The sequence below is a fragment of the Mesoplodon bidens genome (genome assembly GCF_964165515.1).
Source record: "Mesoplodon bidens genome assembly, chromosome: 2".
Lineage (NCBI taxonomy): Eukaryota > Metazoa > Chordata > Mammalia > Artiodactyla > Ziphiidae > Mesoplodon > Mesoplodon bidens.
This window is the reverse complement of record NC_138177.1, coordinates 153,514,918-153,536,082: the sequence shown is the minus strand read 5'-3', so window position 1 is coordinate 153,536,082 and position 21,165 is coordinate 153,514,918. Positions and strand designations below refer to the sequence as shown.

At 42.2% G+C, this 21,165-nt stretch overlaps 1 protein-coding gene across 7 annotated transcripts in view; it reads right to left on the bottom strand.

The window, feature by feature from the left end:
• The window catches only part of SCMH1 (Scm polycomb group protein homolog 1), a 200,826-nt gene that overhangs the window by 24,288 nt on the left and 155,373 nt on the right, over positions 1-21,165 (bottom strand). For all 7 annotated transcript variants that reach the window (XM_081226621.1, XM_081226625.1, XM_081226622.1 and 4 more), the window contains 2 exons: positions 6,901-7,101; positions 4,572-4,763 (listed from right to left, as the gene is read on the bottom strand). In XM_081226621.1, coding sequence (XP_081082747.1) covers positions 4,572-4,763; positions 6,901-7,101 — 393 coding nt within the window. The remainder of the gene's footprint in view (positions 1-4,571; positions 4,764-6,900; positions 7,102-21,165) is intronic.

Sequence of the window (21,165 nt, the reverse complement as noted above, 5' to 3'; positions counted from 1 at the left end):
CTCTACACTGTATTTCTGAAACAAGTCAGGTTTCCTCTTGCCCCTCACAGTCTCACACGCTCAGTCAACAAGAACATTCTTTATCATCCCCTCTTCCATCTCTTCGGATCTGTGGCATCTTTACCTCATTATCTTACTCCTTCAGGTCCAAGTGTATATATCATTTCTTCTGGAAGGTCTTCCCTGACACACCGGGTTTGAACTCTTGAACTCTGAACTTGTTCCATTAAAGCACTCATCACCATGAATTAATCTGTTTGCTTATTTGTTCATATTCTTTACCAGGCCGTAAACTCTGTGGGTGTAATGACCTTGACTCCTAGTTTACAATGGAACCCTCTATACCTAAATCAGAGCTGTCAATAAATACTGGGTTGACTGACTGACCGAATAATGGAATCACTACAGTTTCAATTAATTATAAACATTTGAGACTTCTTAAAACTCTGACAGGGCTTCCCTGGTGGCGCAGTGGTTGGGGGTCCGCCTGCCGATGCAGGGAACACGGGTTCGTGCCCCGGTCCAGGAAGATCCCACATGCCACGGAGCGGCTGGGCCCGTGAGCCATGGCCGCTGAGCCTGCGCGTCCGGAGCCTGTGCTCCACAACGGGAGAGGCCACAACAGTGAGAGGCCCGTGTACCGCAAAAAACAAAACAAAACAAAACAAAAAAACAAAAAAAAAACCTCTGACAGTTCTATGAGGAAACCTTGTGTGGGAATGAAGGGGCATCCTAAGAAATTATGAGGTCTTATCTGGCTTTTATTCTATGATTTTTGGGGTTTTGTCAGGAGAACCACTTTATAACCAGCTTAGAAGACCTGGATGGAACTGGAAAGACAGGGACGAGGAACTCACTGTCATGGGACAAATGAACTACTTCCTTCAGCAGAGAGGAAACAGCAGGCCCAGAGGTGAATGCTTCAACTACAATTAACATTAATAGTCACTGGGATCAGCTAAATTAATACCATCTCCTGCTTAATGCCATTAGTTTTTAGAGGACCAGAAAAAGCTCCTTCTCACTTAATCTTTACAGGCCTCGTACTTGATCCAGCCACGTGTGCAGTTCTTAAGAAGGGACTCTGAGCTGCCATTGCCTCCCTGAGGGATCCTTCCCTGACCTCTTCTTTCACCTTACTCCTTGCTCGTCACTCCTGGCTGGGCCAGAGTACCTTTGGTTCCATGCTCTTACCACATACATGTTTACCTGTATCTCCTCTCTGAGCTGGGAACTCTTTTAGAGCAGGGATTGAGCCTGTTTTCTCTCTGTCTCCCCAGAGTCCAGTACAGGATGTAGCACAGAGTAAGTATTTGATAAATGTTTGATGATCTGAACCAAAACAACTGGGCTGAATTCTTTAAAATGCCAATGTCATATCATGGAAGGTAGATAAAAAAGGCTGGAAAACTGCTCTAGATAAAAGAAAACTAAAGAGACAGGGTAGCTAAATGCAGTGGATCACCCTTCACTGGATCTTGGATTAGGAAAAAAAAAAAAGCTACAAAGGACATTACTGGGACAACTGGGGAAATCTGAATATGGACTATATGTATCAGCTAGTAGATTTTATTAATGTTAAACTTCTCGAGAATGATAATAGTATTGTGTTCCTTGTTCCTGGGAGATACATACAAAAGTGTTTAAGGATCAAGTCTCTCATCTGCACTTAACTCTCAAATGGTTCAGTAAATAAACAAAAAGTATACAGAAACGCATATATGTATATATACTTAGAGAAACAGATAAAGTAAATACTGAAAAAAGCTAAGTGCAAATCTAGGTGAAGAGTACATGGCTGTTCACTGTGCTACCGTACAACTTTTCTGTAAGTTTGAAATTTTTCAAAATAAAACACTGGAGGATAAAACTAAGTCTCAACTTAGGTAAGGAAGCCTAATAGGATGTACACTTGGTGACTATTTGCTATATTGGAAATGTGTAGTCAGTTACCCTACTCAGAAATGGGTAGGGTAGTGTGGAGACAGGACTGTAGGAAAGAAAGAGGGGGCTGGTAAGCTCCTGGATAAGAGAGGTGGTATCTTCAGATGTGGAACTAGCAGAAGCGTGTAGCCGGGCAGAAGGGTGGGAGTAACAAACACCAGATCCAAAGGGCAAAGCAAAAGAAAGCCCTTATGCACATCAAGCTCTTTGGCAGAGGTCTGAGTAACTAATCAGAAAACTGTAGGAAATGAAAAATGATCAGAGGTGGAGCAAAGGGTCAGTAAGTTGGGAGGGAGGGAGGGAGGCAGGCAGAAAAGATAAGCGAGGGAGCACAGAAGAGTTAGAAATCTAGGCAAAGGTCTAGTTTGTCTGGGCAGAGTTAAAACATCTCAGGGAAGCAAACAGAAACTAGGGTGAGAGCAGCCAAGTTGCTGAGCACCCACTATGAGAAACAGAGGTTAGAGAGCATAGGAGAGCACAGAGAGTTGGCTGAATCTGTCTGAAAAAGAGGGAAGGGAAGGGGGGCGGCCAATGCAGAAGGTGATAATCCTGGTCTTTGTCTCTTCTTAGCTGGTGAGGCAAGAAGGAAGAGTGGCTAAAGCCTGCTTCCTCTTATCTGGTAGCTGAATCAGAGAGATGCAAACTGGAACAGAATTCCCAGGAAAGGTCACGCGCCCCAATCCCAAACTATCATCACGACTGCAGGCCCATGATGTATACCCCTACCAGCCTCTGCATGCTGCTACCAGTGCATTTCTCTTGGTTGTTAGTGGTGTTATTGCATTTAAGAATTCTGGGGCTTCCCTGGTGGCGCAGTGGTTAAGAATCCGCCTGCCAACTCAGGGGACACAGGTTCGAGCCCTGGTCCGGGAAGATCCCACATGCCATGGAGCAACTAAGCCCGTGCGCCACAACTACTGAGCCTGCGCTCTAGAGCCCGCAAGCTCCAACTACTGAGCCCACGTGCCATAACTACTGAAGCCCACGTGCCTAGAGCCAGTGCTCCACAAGAGAAGCCACCGTAATGAGAAGCCCGCGCACTGCAACGAAGAGTAGCCCCCGCTTACCGCAACTAGAGAAAGCCCGTGCGCAGCAACAAAGACCCAACGCAGCCAAAAATAAAATAAATAAATTACTTAAAAAAAAAAGATAAAGGAATGCTTAAAAAAAAAAGAATTCTGAGTTCCTATTTCTTTGATAAATCTCTCTTTAGACTAGCAGCTACATTCATGGACATGCTACCCTTTCTCGTGTATCCATTCTTCCAGAATCTCAGGTAGGGCTAATTTTAATTATTGAAGTGCAGCTCAGAGTTCCTGAATGCCAGCAGCAGGGGATATGTAACAACCTGCCTTTGTGTGCACCAACTCCACCATGCCCAGCCGAGACTCCCAGGGCAATATCCTAACTACAAGTAAGAATGCCCTTTTCTGTTCTCAGAGAGTGTGACGCTGAAAGAAAGCAATCTAGAGTAGGTCAGCTGAGAAGTTCCCTCTGAAGAAAAGGGTCAGTGAGAGGGTCACAGATATGTCTGCAAGGACCACATGGTGGGGCCCCCAGAAGGAGCGTCTGAAATTCAGGCATCTTTTTGCCCTGCCTGCAAGTCATATAAGCAATTCTCCTTTGGGTGCAGCAGTACAGATAGAGGCGATGGATGGGGGGTGCTGGGTGAGCAGTCACTTCCCCAGCACATTCTTCCACAAGTGGCACTTTTATCAGGAGTGATTCTGACAATGATGAAAAGACAACAGGGAAGACAGTGTGGGAACAAGACTTGTGCAGGTCGGAAGGGACCACCTTTTAGAGTTACGCTCCCCCCCCACCAGGCGGCACAGCCCCAGCGCTGACAGCACTGCCTCTCTATCCCTCTGGCCAGGACAAGGTCCACAGGACTCTTTTAAAGAGCCTTTCCTCCCTCTCGCCATAATGACCTACCTTGCTACGTTTAAGGCCAAGCTTCCCTTCCCTCCCTGTTGTTCTGTGTCCTGTGCTCCAGATTAGAGATGCTGAGTTCCATTCACTCAAACCTCTCTCAGAAGTGCTTAGTCACGGATCCGGCCACGTGGCATCCGCTTTCCCGTTGTGGGTCTGGTATGTTAACTAAGAAAGTTATTTTCCAGCCTAGTTAGAAACAGCAGGAACTTGAATTGACTTGCTAGATTGGCGGTGCTGGAGGAGTTATGGCCACGTGCCAAAGGAAAGAGTGGATGGCCAATCACCCGGGAGCAGATTTCTCAATCTGTAGCCTGAGACTAAACCTTCCTGCTGGCGAGGGAGTTCTATGTTAGGCCTTTGTTGCCAGATTCACACAGAGAGATGTCCTGTGACTTCACGGTGGCTCCACATGCAGATTCAGGAGAATCATGAACCACCATTATTTTAGGGATAAAAATCCAGAGCAAAGAGAGTTAATCCTAAAGATAGCAGACAAGATCCTGAAGAGACAGTAAAGATGAGAGGAGACCAAAAAGTGCCAGACATGGCAAAGTTAAGGGACAGAAAACCAGATCTTGGGGTAGTAGGTGCCAGGCTAGCAGGTCTGAGGGCTGGCCCTGGGCCCTTGCTGCTGCTGCTACTGCTACTACCCTGCCCCCCTTTCTTAGCCCAGACCCCGTCCCAGCTCCTACCTGGTAGGTACCTGTCGTGGCTGTGGCTGTACTCTGTGGTGGTGAGTGACAAGTGAGTCTGTGTAAAGGGCTGGTTGCCAAACAGATTGTCACTGCGAAGGTTGTGGCAGAGTTTCTCCAGGAAGCGGAGGACGTAGGTGATGCTGTTGACGGCTGGGAGGTTGAGGGTGTGCTGCTCACGGTCAAACACGGCTGTGGAGTTAAGCGAACAGGGCTGAGCGCGTCAGCTCCTCAGCTCAGCAGTGCAGGCAGGGCAGGAGTCCAGCCCACTGCTTGCCTCAAGCTTCCCTGGTTACACAGAGTGCCCAGGTTTCCTCCCTCCTTCCCTTCCCTTCCCCTCCCCTCCCTCCCTTGAGGGTTTGATTTTTGCCTCCAACTCCAGGGCTTGCAATGATGGGAGTGGCCAGGGCAGGTCTGTTGCACCTGGGGCTCTGGAATGATTTTACTTAGCCTGTGAAACAACTGTGAACATAATTCTATCTGCTCCATCAGTTGGCTGGGCCTCCTTCAGGAAATCTGTTCATTTGGGGTTCCATTTCCATAAGAATTGCCCAAGAACAGAGAAGCTGGGCAAAAGAGGAGAATACAGCCATTGCCAGCAATGGCTGAGGCATACAATGTGATCTGGATAAGGGCAACTAGAATTTCGGCAACATTTGGAACTATTCCATGCCTGTTTTTTTTTTTAAACTTCCCACCTATTTCTATTCAAAATGTATCTGTATAATCCTTAACAAGCAAAAGGCCTCTACATCTGTCTCTGAGGGCAGGAAGGAAATGGGGAGATAGGTCATTCTCAGGAACCAGTTTTGGGGCAGAGGAAGAACCCTAGAGAAGGTGTGGGTGAGAGCTGCTAAAGAAAAGTGGTAAAGAAAGCCAGGTCCCTGTAGACTGCTGCACAGAAGCAAAGGAGAGGCCAGGCAGAGGCCTCAGCCTCAGAAGGAAAGGGAGGCTTGATTTCCCATGCAGTTTTCAGCCTTTTATAGCAATTATTTCCCTGCCTGCCTCCATCCTCCATGCAGCCAATTACTCCCTCGTCCGGGCTCCCACACCACCCTGCATGCATTTCTCACATATTATATAACACCTCCCACAGTTAGCTGTGAGCTAGTCTTTCTTTTCCATCAGGGCAGAGCCTGAGCATGTCATCTTTTCTTCCCTTCCCCTGGCCAGTGTCTGGCAATAACCTCTAACACAGAGTAAGGACTCAATGAATGTTTGCTAAAAGGTGGTATTTATAGGGTCTTCCATGTCAGCTGGGTTTCCTGAGGCTGGATACTGCAACTAGTTAGAGGGCAGGGGCAGGAGATTACGGAGTAGTGTACAATTAAGACTGAAAGGCTGGGGCTTCCCTGGTGGCGCAGTGGTTAAGAATCCGCCTGCCAATGCCAGGGGACACGGGTGAGAGCCCTGGTCTGGGAAGATCCCACATGCCGTGGAGCAACTAAGCCCGTGCGCCACAACTACTGAGCCTGTGCTCTAGAGCCCGAGAGCCATAGCTACTGAAGCCCGCACGCCTAGAGCCCGTGCTCTGCAACAAGAGAAGCCACCGCAGTGAGAAGCCCATGCACCGCAATGAAGAGTAGCCCCCACTCGCCGCAACTAGAGAAAGACCACACGCAGCAATGAAGACCCAATGCAGCCAAAAATAAATAAATAAAATAAATAAATTTATTAAAAAAAAGATTGAAAGGCTCTAGGTCAAGTCTTTACAGGTTTGGTGGGTAAGAATGGGGTTTTGGACTTAGGAAACCTGAAACAGAGCAGGGCACAGCAGAAAAAGTGACTATTCTCAGTGAAAACAAACAAACCAAAAAACCATACACTGTGCAACTGACTCAAACTCTCATAGCAGGAAAGAGAGGGATGATTCTTCCCACTCTGCCCTGAGATTCAGTTCCCCTATATCAGGGCTGGCTTAGGACTGGGAAGCTAAGGAGTCAAAAGAATGAGAGAAGAGTTCTGTGGTTCCCTGAAGCCAGCTAGGAGGCTATGGCAGTCTGGAGAAACTCTACTGTTTCCATAATACAGCCTCCTCTGGATTTTTTCTTGTGATCATCTTTAAAGCAACACAGCCATATATTTTCTGTATGGGAGAGGCTAGGCAGGGAGACAGAGTCTGCGTGGGTATTCTACTTGGCAGCGATATGCAGAAGACCTGGAGGGGCTCTGGGAGTTGAAAATGAGGACTCTCTGAGAAATGGAATACTTTCATATTTCTCCAGAGCCTACAGGTGTGAAGTAGAAACCAGGATGCCTTGCTAGGAATTAGCCAGTTGAAAAGGCCCGCCCCTCTGACTAGGAGCCATACCAGCCCAGGGGTGCTTACCTGAGATAACTGCACCACCGTGACCCTGTTTGAGGAAGCCGAAGATGGTTTTCTGGTGATAAGCACAGTCGATGCAAGCCTGCACAGCCTGCTGCAACACCACGGAGGCTTGGGCTGGCCCAAAATGGTCAGGGAGCTGCTGGACCTTCTTCTTATCTAAGTGGGGGCCTGTGCTGCCATTCTTGTTCAAGTAAATACAAACTGCAGGAGACAAAGAATCAAAGCAGCTTATAGAGTATCCAGGGTAGAGAAGTCAGACAACAGTGCTCTCTTCGTCTTTCATACCCTGGCTCTGGTCTCTACGGGATTCCCAGCTGCTAAGCTGTGCAGCACCGTGGGAGGGGGTAGAGGGTGGCTGTACCCAGCTGCTGCCAGCCCAACGGCATGACCACAGCTCTGGGAACGCAGCCTGCTGGGAGAACAGCCCAGACCAGCCAAGGCACAGAACTTGCACTTTGTCTTCTGTACGCTGAAAAGAAGACCTAAGCAATTTTCCAGATGTATGTACTTTCATTTTCGGTCCTTGGTTGCCTTACATATTCTTGGTACCTCTTACATGCTCTGTGTATGGAGCTGGGGGCTCTGGCAGTATTAGCGCTTGTGTGTGTTTGGCTTTGGACTTAGAGTGGTCAAACCACCAGTCACTTGCCTTGCCTTCCGCTCTGGGCCTTAGAGTCCCTTTGTTATCTTCTACATCAACACTCAGGCTCAAAGAAAGTAGTGAAAATAGAAGAAAACTGGAATAAAGAAAAATATGCAAAGGACCTGAGGGTCCCACCTATGTATTTCTCTGTTTCAGTAGTTTCTCCTGTCAAGACAGCTGGGCACTCTCCTAATTGCAGCCTCCCACCTGCCACTGTGCTAGGGCAGAGGCAGGGCGAGCACGGAAGAAAGAAGCAGTCCTACCCAGACTTGCTTCTTGGTCTCCAGAGAGGACCCGCAGCTGCCTGGCCAGCTACGGCATTCCTTCTGCTGACCTGACTTCTAGGCTTCCGCTTGAGTAGAGGGTACTCTGCTTCTTCACACTGTCCTGGCTCACTAACTGAAGGGCAGGAGGGCAAAAAGTCTCTTTTGTTATTAAAGGCAAAAAGATAAGAGCAGTAGCTGTGTGGGCTGTGGATGGACTGCTGTCCTCTTTGGGCCTCAGGTTTGCCATCCACAAAATGGAGGGGCTGAGCCAGATGCTGTCTGAGGATTCTTCTACCGTCGTCATTCTAAATCTACGGGGAAGCAAGATGGAGAGAAGAAAACAAAAAGAGAGAGGCAGGATGTGGAAGGTGACGGCTGAAAAAGAAAGAAAGGGAAAAAAAGAAAAGGGTAAACAAGATGCACTGAAATATATATATTTAACTCTTTTTTCTCTTAAAACCCACTAAAATGAGCCAGATAACAAGAAAGGAGACAATTTAAAATTCTGGAAGCTGGAAAGCAGAGTGACAAGTGGCAACTGACTCAGCAGACCCAAGAATGCTGAATCCTTAACCAAGAGTGGGGAATGATGAGAGCCAAGCTGTTCCATCTTATAATTCACAAAAGGCCCAAGAATGGGCAGGGGCCCCTGCAGGTCAGTGTGAAGGTAGACTTAATAAAAGAAGAACTGGCTGAAGCCTGTTAAGAAATGGTTAGAATTTCCATGTCATAATATGACTCTTTCATTGAAAACAAAACAAATAAAAATGAGGAACTCAAAGAGAAAAGAGTAATGAAAGTAAGTGAAAACATTATGTCTGTGAAAAGACACTTATTAAAATGTTCATAGCAGGTTAGTCATAATAGCCCCAAACTAGAACCAACCCAAATGTCCATCAACAAGAGAATAGATATACAAATTGTGGTATATTTATTTACTGGAATACCACTTGGCATTAAAAAAGAATGAACTATTGACAGAATGCTTCTCAAAACATTATTTTGAGTGAAAGAAACCAAATACAAACTGGTACACACAATCTGATTCCATTTATACATTAATTTCAGGAACAGGAAAATCTAACCTATGGTGACAGAAATCAGAATAAAGGTGAGAGTGAAGGCTGACCATAAGGAGGCATGAGGCAACGTCCAGGGTGGTGGAAACGACTCTTATCTTGACTGGGGCTGTGACTACATGGCTGCTTACATTAATTAAAACTCATCAAATTGTATATTAAGATATGTACATTTCACTGTATGTAAATTTTACTTAATTAAAGCACATAAAAAGGAAAAAATATAACCAGTTCAGTGATGATTTAAAAAAAAATTCTATATGGATTAAAAGGGTGAAATACAAAAGCCAAAGGATAAAACCTTCCAAAGACTGTGGTTCCCAGATTCTCTGACATTCCTTCCACTGATTTCTGTGATACTTGACCAATAAACTATGGTGGAAATGACACTGTGCCAGTTTCTGGGCCCAGGCCTTAAGAAACTGGCAGTTTCCACTTCTTCTTTCTTGGGACGTTCACTCTTGGAACCCAACTGGCATATGTGAGGAGGCAAAGCCACACTGTGGCGAGGTCCATATGGAGAGAAACCAACAGCCAGAGCCAACTGTCAGCTCTGTGGTGGAAGTGGATCCTCCAGTCAGGGTCAAGCCACCACAGCTGACACTGCAGGGAAGAGAGACCAGCTGTTGCCACCCAGCACTGCCCACGTTGTTGTTTTAAACCATGAAGTTTCGCAGTGGTTTGTTATGTAGCAAAAGATTACTGGAACAGAATGTGGTATCAGAAATAGGGTGCTACAGTAACAAAAGTCCAACACACATGACATTGGCTTTGGGACTTGGAAGCAGAAAGAAGCATAAAAGGCCACAAAAAGAATGTGAGTGAAGCTGAAAGGGCCTTTAATAGAAGCCTGTAAAAGGCTGGGGTCTAAAGGATTCTGTACTAGTCTATTTTGCACTATCTCTGGCGCTATTAGTCTGAGGTGGCAATGCTTCCACCAGAATGAAACTTGGGGGGTTTTCTATGAACACTATTGAAATTTACTTCATTAGCTAAAAGCCACAATCAAAAATCTCTTGAAGATAAGACCTTCTCTACTTTGGGCTTCCTGTATAGCTGCTGTAAGACAATGCCCTTAAGGTTCGTAAAAATCTTACTGTTTAAGGAAGAGTATCTGTGAGACTTGCCCTTATGATTTTTAGAGGGCCTTTTGGTCTGAAAGAGACTATGAAGCATAGTCTTAAATCATTCTGACATCTTAATGAAAGATTTTTATTGTGCCATTCTGGATTTGACCCTTTCTTAATTTAGAACTATTTGCCTTCTGGAGAGACTGGAAATGAGAAGCATTTCTAGACTGTGAGTCCTGGACTTTTTTATTTGCTATGTTTTTTTTTTAAGCTCATCTCTCTCACCTTACATTTTTATCATAGGCAGTGAGAAGCCAGGTGGCACTTCATTACTTTGTCTGGAAATCTCCTTATATTTCACTGAGTTCATCAGGTACATTTCCTAGTTCCATGTTACTGCAGGTGACAGTGTTATCAGACTTTCCATCACTACCTAGCAGGTGTCTCCTGTCCGCCATCTTCCAATAAGATTTTCCTCACTTTCCTTTAAGCCCTCACTGACAGCCTTCTTAAGACCTTTCAGGCTTCTCTTCTCAAGTTTCTAAGAGAATCATTCTGGCAGAAGCATTGCTAGCTCAGATTAAAAGGGGCAGAGATGGTACAAAATGGAAAGAATTCTTTGGACCCCCAACCTTTTACTATCAGGAGGAAGACTGAGAAGGCAATCTCAGGTTTCCTATGGAAAAGGAAGGATGATTCAGAGGACAAAACCAAAGAGCCATGGAAACGACTCCCAGAAGGTAGTATTGGATCTAATTAAGGAATTGGCAACTTATGCCCAGCTGGATTTCAGAATTTCTATATACCAGTAACTGCTACGTGCCTCCAGGTTTTTTCCCCTTTGAACGAACGTATCTGTAAGTTATCCTATGCCTACCCCATCAGCATATGCTGGGTATGTGGGGAGTAGACAACATGTTTCTTTAGGTCACAGGTCTTCGGTCTGAGAAGAACTACACTCAAGGAGCTATATCTGAGAAACTGCACCTGAGAGGTCTCATTTGCACCTGGATCTGACTTGGATGATGAGATACCAGATCTGGAGCCCAATGTTGTAAAGGGATGAGACCTTTAATGGGGAATCTTGCAAGGGGAAGAATAAATTTTCCAAGTGGGAAAAATGTAAATAACTTATGTCCAGAAAGTGGACTGAGGTGGTTTTAAAATATGGTCCATAATTCTTTGACCCTCCTCCCAGCAAGATGTGGGGTCTACTCCCCTTCTCTTGAATCTGGGCTCTGTGACTGCTTGATCAATAGAATATGATGGGAATGATGCTCTGTCGATTTGGGGGCTCAAGCCTTAAGAAAATGGTAGCCTCCACTTCCTGTTTCTTGAGACACTTGCTCTTGGAATCCAGTCGACCTGGGATGAGGAAGCCCAAGATACCTTTTGGAGGCATCCGTGTAGAGAAGAACCAACGGCCAGCGCCAATTTTGTTAGCCACATGAATGGATCATCTTAGAAGTGGATCCAAGAGCCCCAGTTGAACCACCTCAACTGATGCTATGTGGAAGAGAGATGAGCTGCCTCTGCTTTAATTATAGTTCAGTCGAATATACTGATAGTACCTTTTCCAGGAAGATAAAGGTTATATACTTTTTCTAATTTATGCATATTTTCTTATTTTAAAAATCCTTCCCAATCTTAAGGTCATAAAGATATTTTTGTATATTGTCATGTTTTGGTTTTCTACTGCATCCATGATATCAGAATTAGAGGCTGAAGAAAAGATTCAGAGAAGGGTCCAGCATGGAAGGAACTTGGAAGTAGCCACTTCATCCTGACAACAAGTAAAAAGCTGAACAACCTGAAAAATCAACTATCCTTTTTAGATCCATCAGAGAACTGAGGTCACAGGGAAAACTGCTGCTCCCCACCAAGAGACAGACTGGTGAATACAGAGACTCACAATTTACTAAAAAGAAACCGCCACAGGAACTAGTGCAGAGGTAGGAAAATCTAAACTATAGAATTCTTACTGGAAGCTCAGTGTGAATAAGTCTAAGAGTTAAAAACTCCAGGGGGGGGCTTCCCTGGTGGCGCAGTGGTTGAGAGTCCGCCTGCCGATGCAGGGGATACGGGTTCGTGCCCCGGTCTGGGAGGATCCCACATGCCGCGGAGCGGCTGGGCCCGTGAGCCATGGCCGCTGAGCCTGTGCGTCCGGAGCCTGTGCTCCGCAACGGGAGGGGCCACAACAGGGGGAGGCCCGCGTACCATAAAAAAAAAAAAAAAAAAAAAAAAAAAAACAAACTCCAGGGGGGATCCACTCATGGGGTGGGGGTGGTCCCACACTTTTGTGAGTTTTACCTCCAGAAGCTCGACCAGGTTCTCACAGTGAATATGGGACAAAAATCCCCTCATGCTTCCAGCAGGGGGAGGGGGGGAAAAGGAGCCATTTAAAAATATGCCAGAGCATTCTGTCCTTCTTAACAAGGCCTACCCTCAGGAGAAATTATTTTACCAGAACTTAATCTGCTGGGATTTGATCAGAGCTTAACCTACCTGGGGGAAGGGAAATAACCAACTGCAGCCCCCTCCAGCCATCCTGCCCCATCTAAGGGGCATGAGGGGGACTAAGAAGCACTGGTAAAGTTCACAGTCCAAGAGCACAGTCTCACCGAAAGACTGAGACCTAATCATAGGACTATAGAATACTTCTCCTCCTCTCATACCTTACCATTATATTACTAAAGGCCTATTTATAAGGTAAACTAAAAGGCAAAAAAATGAAGTTTGAAGAGACAGAGCAAGCATCAGAACTAGACTCAGGCATGGCAGGGATGTTGGAATTATTATTATTATTATTTAAAAAAAATATATATATATACATTTATTTACTCATTTATTTATTTATCTATTTATCTATTTATTTATTTGTTTATTTATGGCTACGTTTGGTCTTCGTTGCCGCACACAGGCTTTCTCTAGTTGCGGCGTGTGGTCTTCTCATTGTGGTGGCTTCTCTTGTTGTGGAGCACAGGCTCTAGGCGTGCGGGCTTTAGTAGTTGTGGCTCTCAGGCTCAGTAGTTGTGGCTCGTGGGCTCTAGAGCTCAGGCTCAGTAATTGTGGCACACGGGCTTAGTTGCTCCGCGGCATGTGGGATCTTTTTGGATCAGGGCTCAAACCCGTGTCCCCTGCATTGGCAGGCGGATTCTTAACCACTGCGCCACCAGGGAAGTCCCTGGAATTATTAGATTAAAAATTTTAAATGACTATGATTAATATGCTAAGTGTTCTAATAGATAAAGCAGACAGCATGCAAAACAGATGGACAATGTATGCAGAAAGATGGAAATTCTAAGAAAATAAAAAATCAATGCTAGAGATCAAAAACACTGTAACAGAAATGAAGAATGCCTTTGATGGGCTAATTAGTAGACTGGACACAGCCAAGGGAAGAATCACTGAACTTGAGGACATCTCAATAGAAACTTCCAAAACTGAAAAGCAAAGAAAAAAGAAGACTGAAAAAAAAAGCCTCCACCCAGAATAGACTGGGTGTCCAAGAACTGTGGGACAACTACAAAAGGAGTGACATACACATAATGGGAATACCAGAAGGAGAAGAAAGAAAGGAATAGAAGAAATATTTGAAGCAATAATGACAGAGAATTTCCCCAAATTAATGTCAGACACCAAAGCAGAGATCTAGGAAGGTGAGAGGACACCAAACAGGATAAATGACACAAAAAAACTACATCTAGGCATATTACATTCAAAAATGCAGAAAATCAAAGTTAAAAAATCTTGAAAGATTTCAGAGGAAAATACCATCTTACCTATAGAGGAGCAACAATAAAAAATTACATCCTTAGAAACCATGTGAACAAGAAGAGAAGGGAGTGAAATATTTAAAGTGTTGAGAGAAAACACCCACCCACTTAGAATTCTATCCCTCGAAAAATTAAAGTGAAGGAGAGAAAAAAACTTTCTCAGGGACTTCCCTGGTGGCAAAGTGGTTAAAAATCCGCCTGCCAATGCAGGGGACATGGGTTCGACCCCTGGTCCGGGAAGATCCCACATGCCATGTAGCAACTAAGCCTGTGCACCACAACTACTTGAGGCTGCTCTCTAGAGCCTACGAGCCACAACTACTGAGCCCGCGTGCCACAACTACTGAAGCCTGTGCGCCTAGAGCCCATGCTCCGCAACAAGAGAAGCCACGGCAATGAGAAGCCCTCACAACACAACAAAGAGTAGCCCTCGCTCACTGCAACTAGAGAAAGCCCGCGTGCAGCAACAAAGACCCAACACAGCCAAACATAAATAAATAAATATATAAACAAAACAAAACAAAACAAAACAACTTTCTCAGACAAAGAAAAACTGATGGAGTTTGTTGCTTGTAGATCTGCCCTGCAAGAAATGTTAAAGGAATTCTTTAGAGAGAAGGAAAATAACATAGGTCAGAAACTTGGCTCCACACAAAGAAAAGAGCATCAGAGACGGAACAGGTGAAGGCAAAATAAGAACTTATTATTTTTTTTAAAGATTTTTTTTTGACATGGACCATTTTTAAAGTTTTTATTGAGTTTGTTACAATATTGCTTCTGTTTTATGTTTTGGTTTTTTGGCCACAAGGCATGTGGGATCTTAGCCCCCCAACCAGGGATTGAACCCGCACCCTCTGCACTGGAAGGTGAAGTCTTAACCAGTGGACCGCCAGGGAAGCCCCCTCATTCTTAACTGATCTAACAGATAACAGTTTGTTCAAAATAAAAATAGCAATGATGGGGGTTCTCTGGTGGCACAGTGGTTGAGAGTCCGCCTGCCGATGCAGGGGACATGGGTTCGTGCCCCTGTCCGGGAAGATCCCACATGCCGCGGAGCGGCTAGGCCCGTGAGCCATGGCCGCTGAGCCTGCACATCCGGAGCCTGTGCTCCACAACGGGAGAGGCCACAACAGTGAGAGGCCTGCGTACCGCCAAAAAAAAAAAAAAGAAATAGCAATGTTGTATTTGTGTATGCTTATGTATATATATATGTACATGCTTATACATACTTATGTCTAAGTGAAATGAATGACAGTAATCATACAAAGGATGGAAAGAAGGAATTAGGATTCTTATTATATCTGTGAAGTGGTATTGTGTTATTTGAAAACATACTTGGATTAGTTATAATGTTATTTGCAAACTCAAGGGTCATCATTTAAAAAAGTACAAAAAGAAATATAACTGATATGCTAAGAAAGGAGAAAAAGTGGAATCATATAAAATGCTCAGTTAAAACTACAAAAGGCAGAAAAAGAGTGGAAGACAAAAATAGGAACAAATTACAAAGGCAAAAAAATAGAAAACTGTAACAATTATGGTAGATATTTATCCAACTGTATCAACAATCATTTTAGATGTCAATGGTCTAAATAAACTAGTTAAAAGAAAGAGATTCTCAAACTGGATCAAAAAACAAGACCCAACTTTATGTTGTTTATAAGAAACCCACTTTAAATATAAAGACACATATAGATTAAAAGTAAAGGGATGGAGAAAGATATGCCATGCTAACACTAATCAAAGGAAAGTGGGAGTAGCTGTATTAATTTCAGACAGAGCAGATTTCAGAGCAAGGCAAGTTATCACAGATAAAGAGGGGCATTACATGATATAAAGGTCAAATATCTAAGAAGACATGTCAGTCCTTACTGTGTATGCAACTAACAACAGAGTATCAAAATACAGGAGGCAAAAATTGATAGAACTGCAAGGAGAAACAGGTGAATCCACTATTACAGGTGGACACTTCAACATCCCTCTATCAGAAATGGACAGATTCAGCAGGCAGTAAGGACACTGTTAAACTCAATAGCACCATCAATAAACTGGATATAATTGATATTAGAGGTTACTTCACCCAACAACAGCAGAACACACATTCTTCTCAAGCTCACATGGAACATACACCAAGACGGACCACATTCTGGGCCATAAAACACACCTTAACAAATTTAAAAGAGCAGAAATCATATAATATGGCTGTTCTTAGACCACAATGGAATAAAACCAGAAATCAGTAACAGAAAGATAAGTGAAAAATCCCTAAATACTTGGAGCTTAAACAACACATTTCTAAATAACACATGGGTCATAGAAGAAATCTCAAGAGAAATTTAAAAATATTTTGAACTAAATGAAAATGAAACTATAACTTCTCAAAATTTGTGGGATACAACCAAAGCAGTGAATAGAGGGAAATTTATAGCATTGAATGCATATGCTATAAAAGAAGAGACATCTAAAGTCAATAATCTAAGCTTCCACTTCAGGAAATTAGAAAAAGAAGAGCAAATTAAATCCAAAGTAAGCATAAGAAAAGAAATAATAAAAATTAGAGCACAAATCGATGAAATTGAAAACAGGAAGTCAACAGAGAAAAATCAAGGAAACCAAAAGCTGCTTCCTTGAAAAGATCAATAAAATTGATAAGCCTTTAGACATGCTAATAAGAAAAAAGAGAGATGACACAAATTACTAATATCAGACATGAAAGAGATGGATCACTACATGGATCACTACAGGTCCATGGTCATTAAAAGGGTAATATAAGGAATACTATGAATAATTCTATGCTGACAAATCTGATAATCTAGATGAAATGGACCAATTTGGTGAAAGACACAATCTACCAAAACTCACACAAAAAGAAAAAATCTGAATAGACCTATATTTATTAAAGAAACTGAATCAGTAGTTAATCACCTTCCAAAATAGAAAGCATCTGGCTCAGATGGATTCACTAGAATTCTACCAAGCATTTAAAAATGCATTTTATCAATTCTCTCTAATCTCTTTCAGAAAACAGAAGCAGAGAAAATACTTCTTAACTCATTTTATGAGGCCAGCATTACCGTAATACCAAAACCAGACAATGATTTCACAAGAAAAGAAAATTAGAGACCAATATCTCTCATGAACATACACACAAAAATCCTTAACAAAATACGAGCAAATTGAATTCAACAATATATAAAAAGAACACTACAACCAAATGGAGTTTAACCCAGGTATGTAAAACTGATTCAACATTTGAAAATCAATGTAATCCATCACATCAACAAACTAAAGAAGAAATATCACAGGATACCAATATATGCAGAAAAAAACATTTGACAGAATCAAAGACCCATTCATGATGGAAACTCTCAGCAAACTAGGAAGAGAGTGAAACTTCCTCAACTTCATAAATAACATCAACAAAAACCCTACAGCTAACATCATACTTAATGGTGAGAAACTAGAAGCTTTCACACTAAGATCAGGAACAAGGTAAGGATGTTCCCTCTTACCATGAGTTTTCCACATTGTACTAGAAGTCCTAACTAATGTAATAAGACAAGAAAAGGAAATGAAAGGTGTACAGTTTGGGAAGGAAGAAATAAAACTCCCTTTATCTGTAGAAGACATGACTGTCTATGTAGAGAATGCAAAAGCATTGACAAAAAAAAATTCCTGGAACTAATAAGCAGTTATAGCAAGACTGCAGAGTATAAGGTTAATACACAAAAGTCAATCACTTTCATATATAACAGTAACGGTGGAATAACAGTAGGTGGAATTTGAAATTAAAAACAATACCATTTACCTTAGCACCCTCAAAAATAAAATACTTAGGTATAAATCTAACAAAATACGTACAAGATTTATATGAAGAAAACTACAAAACTACAAAACTCTGATAAACGAAATCAAGAAAGAACTAAATAAATGGAGAGATATCCCCATGTTCATGGATAAGAAAATACTGTCAAGATGTCCATTCTTCCCAACTTGATCTATAGATTCAAGGCAATCCCAATCAAAATCCCAGCAAGTTATTTTGTGGCTATCAACAAACTGATTCTAATGTTTATATGGAGAGGGAAAAACCCTAAAGAGCCAACACAATATTGAAGGGAAAGAACAAAGTTGGAGGACTGACACTACCCAACTTTAAGACAGTACGGTATTGGTAAAAGAACAGACAAATCAATGGAACAGAATAGAGAGCCCAGAAATAGTCCCACACAAATACAGTCAACTGATCTTTGACAAAGGAGCAAAGGCAATACAATGGAGCAAAGACAGTCTTTTCAACAAATGGTACTGAAACAACTGGATAGCCACATGCAAAAAAAGGAACCTAGACATAGACTTTACACCCCTCACAAAAATTAACTCAAAATAGATCACAGAACTAAATGTAAAATTCAAAACTATAAAACTCCTAGAAGATAATATAGGAGAAAACCAAGGTGACCTTGGGTATGCCAGTGACTTCAGATATAACACCAAAGGCAGGATCCATGAAAGAAATAATTGATAGGCTGGACTCATTAAAATTAAAACCTTCTGCTCTGTGAAAGCCAATGTCAAGAGAGTGAGAAGACAAGCTACAGATTGGGAGAAATTATTTGCAAAAGACAGATCTGATAAAGGACTGTTATCCAAATACACAAAGAACTCTTAAAACTCAGCAATAAGAAAACAAACAACCTGATTAAAATATGTGCCAAAGTTGTTAATAGACACCTCACCAAAGAAGATACACAACTGGAAAATAAGTATACGAAAAGATGCTCTACTCTGCACGTCATTAGAGATATGCAGATTAAAACAACAATGAAATACTACTATACACCTATTAGAATGGCCCAAATCCAGAACACTGACACCACCAAGTGCTGGCGAGAATGTGGAGCAACAAATGAACGCTCATTCACTACTGGTTGGAATGCAAAATGATACAGCCACTTTGAAGACAGTTTGACAATTTCTTACATAACCAAATATACTCTTACTATGTGATCCAGAAATCGCATTCCTTGGTATTTACCCAAAGGAAGAGAAAACTTATGTCCACACTAAAACCTGCACATGAATGTTTATAGCAGCATAATTCATAGTTGCCAAAACTTGGAAAAAACCAAGATGTCCTTCAGTAGGTGAACGGATAAATAAACTATTGGTATAGCCAGACAATGGTATGTTATTTAGCACTTAAAAAAAAAAAAAAGAACTATCAAGCCATGAAAAGGAACAGAGGAAATTTAAATGTATATTACTAAGTGAAAAGGCCAATCTGAAAAGACTACATACTGAACGATTTCAACTTTATGACATTCTGGAAAAGGCAAAATTATAAAGACAGTAAAAAGGTCAGCAGTTGCCAGAGATTAGTGGGGAGGAAAGAATGAATAGGCAGAGCACAAAGGATTTTTAGGGCAGTTAAATTATTTTGTAGGATCCTATCATGGTGGATACATGTCATTATATATTTGTCAAAATCCACAGAAAGTATAACACCAAGAGAGAACTCTAAGGTAAACTACGGACCTTGGGTGATAATGATGTGTCAGTGCAGGTTCATCAATTGAAACAAACATACTGCTCTGGTGGGGGATGTTGGTAATGGAGAAGGCCATGCATGTGTGGGAGCAGGGGGTATACGCGAAAGCTCTGTACCTCCTGTACTTAAAAAAAACAGTCTAGTAAAAAGTTCAGAAAACAAAAAAGAGTTCTTCATAGCAGATGCAAACATCCAAGAGTGGGTAAGCACAGTATAAGCCTTTCCTAAATGTATGTGACCAAATTCCTAAATGTATGTAAAATCCCTTTATGCAGAGCATTTTGCAGGACTGGTTTTCTACCAAATACCCTTTGGAAAATGCCACTAGAGTAATAAATAATGACACTTTTACAAGCAAAATGCCAGGAACAAGAAACTCAATACAAAGTTTAGAGGACAGAGTTGAGGAAAGCTTGAAGAAAGTTGAGCAAAAAGACAAAGAGAATAGGAATAAGAATAAAGTGGGTCAAGAATATAGAGGACGACTTCAGGAGGTTCAACATCTGAATAACACGTATGCCAGGAACAGTGAATAGAGAAAAAGTGGGAGAAAATTATTAATGAATTTAAGAAAGTTTCAAGAAATCAAATAATGGAATAGGCACACTATGTGTCCACATGGTAGGTAAAAATACATCCTAGGTGAAATTTCAGAATAATGGGGATGAAGAGAAGCTTCAAAGGGAATAAACAGGTTTCACACAAAACTAAAGATATAAATTTAAGAAAGATTACATGGGAAAATAAAGATGTGGGAAGGAGCAAACTGGGGATAACACAACAGAGAGGTGAAGAGGTTGTCAAGGAACTCAAAAGGCTCCAGGAGAGATTTCTTTTAGAGTTTGAAATGGATAGAATATAAAACGTGCTTGAACATAAAGAAAGATGTATACGGCAGTAAGAGAGTTTAAGGTTGAGTTAATAAGTATATAGCAAAATAAACACATAACAAAGAAATCAAGATTTACTCTAAAACAAAATTTTGTACAATAAAGGAAAAGTAATCATAGTACTCTACGGTTCAATTGAGAATAGCCTATAACAAGTTACAATACAAATTAATGAATTTGAATCTAATCACAATTATAATATCATAGTATTAAGATAGGGAAGCATGTGTGGGTGGGTAACGGGTAAGGAGATGAAGAGTTAAATCCTGGGTTGACAAAAAAAAAAAAGAAAAGGAAGAGTTAAAGTGTGTTGTCAGTTGAAAATGCTTCAAGCTAAAAAAAAAAAAAGCAATATAAACATTCCACTTACATATATGGAGATAAATAAAAGAATCAGCTAAATTAAAAGTGATTGCCTTTGGTGAGAAGTAAATGATAGGGGCATAGAGGGGACTGTTTGTCTTGTTTTTGTAATAATTCTTGTAGGCCTATTGTTCCTTTAAACTATTAGCATGTATATAACTCGGATCAAAATAACTCTTAAAAAGTGTTGTGCAGTTAAAAAACCCCCGAAAGGTTGGTAATAAAGGATATAGTGTAGCACCCAGCTTTCAATCTATGATAGCTTTAAAAAATTAATTAATTTTTGGCTGCATTGGGTCTTTGTGGCTGCACGTGGGCTTTCTCTAGTTGCGGTAAGCGGGGGCTACTCTTCAGTGCAGTGCATGGGCTTCTCATTGCAGTGGCTTTTCTTGTTGCGGAGCATGGGCTCTAGGCGCGCAGGCTCAGTAGTTGTGGCGCACGGGATTAGTTGCTCCCTGGCATGTGGGATCTTCCCGGACCAGGGCTCAAACCCATGTCCCCTGCCTTTGCAGGCAGATTCTTAACCACTGCGCCACCAGAGAAGTCCCTATAATAGCTTTTATAGCTTTTTTTTTGGCTGTATGTGGGCCTCTCACTGTTGTGGCCTCTCCCCTTGTGGAGCACAGG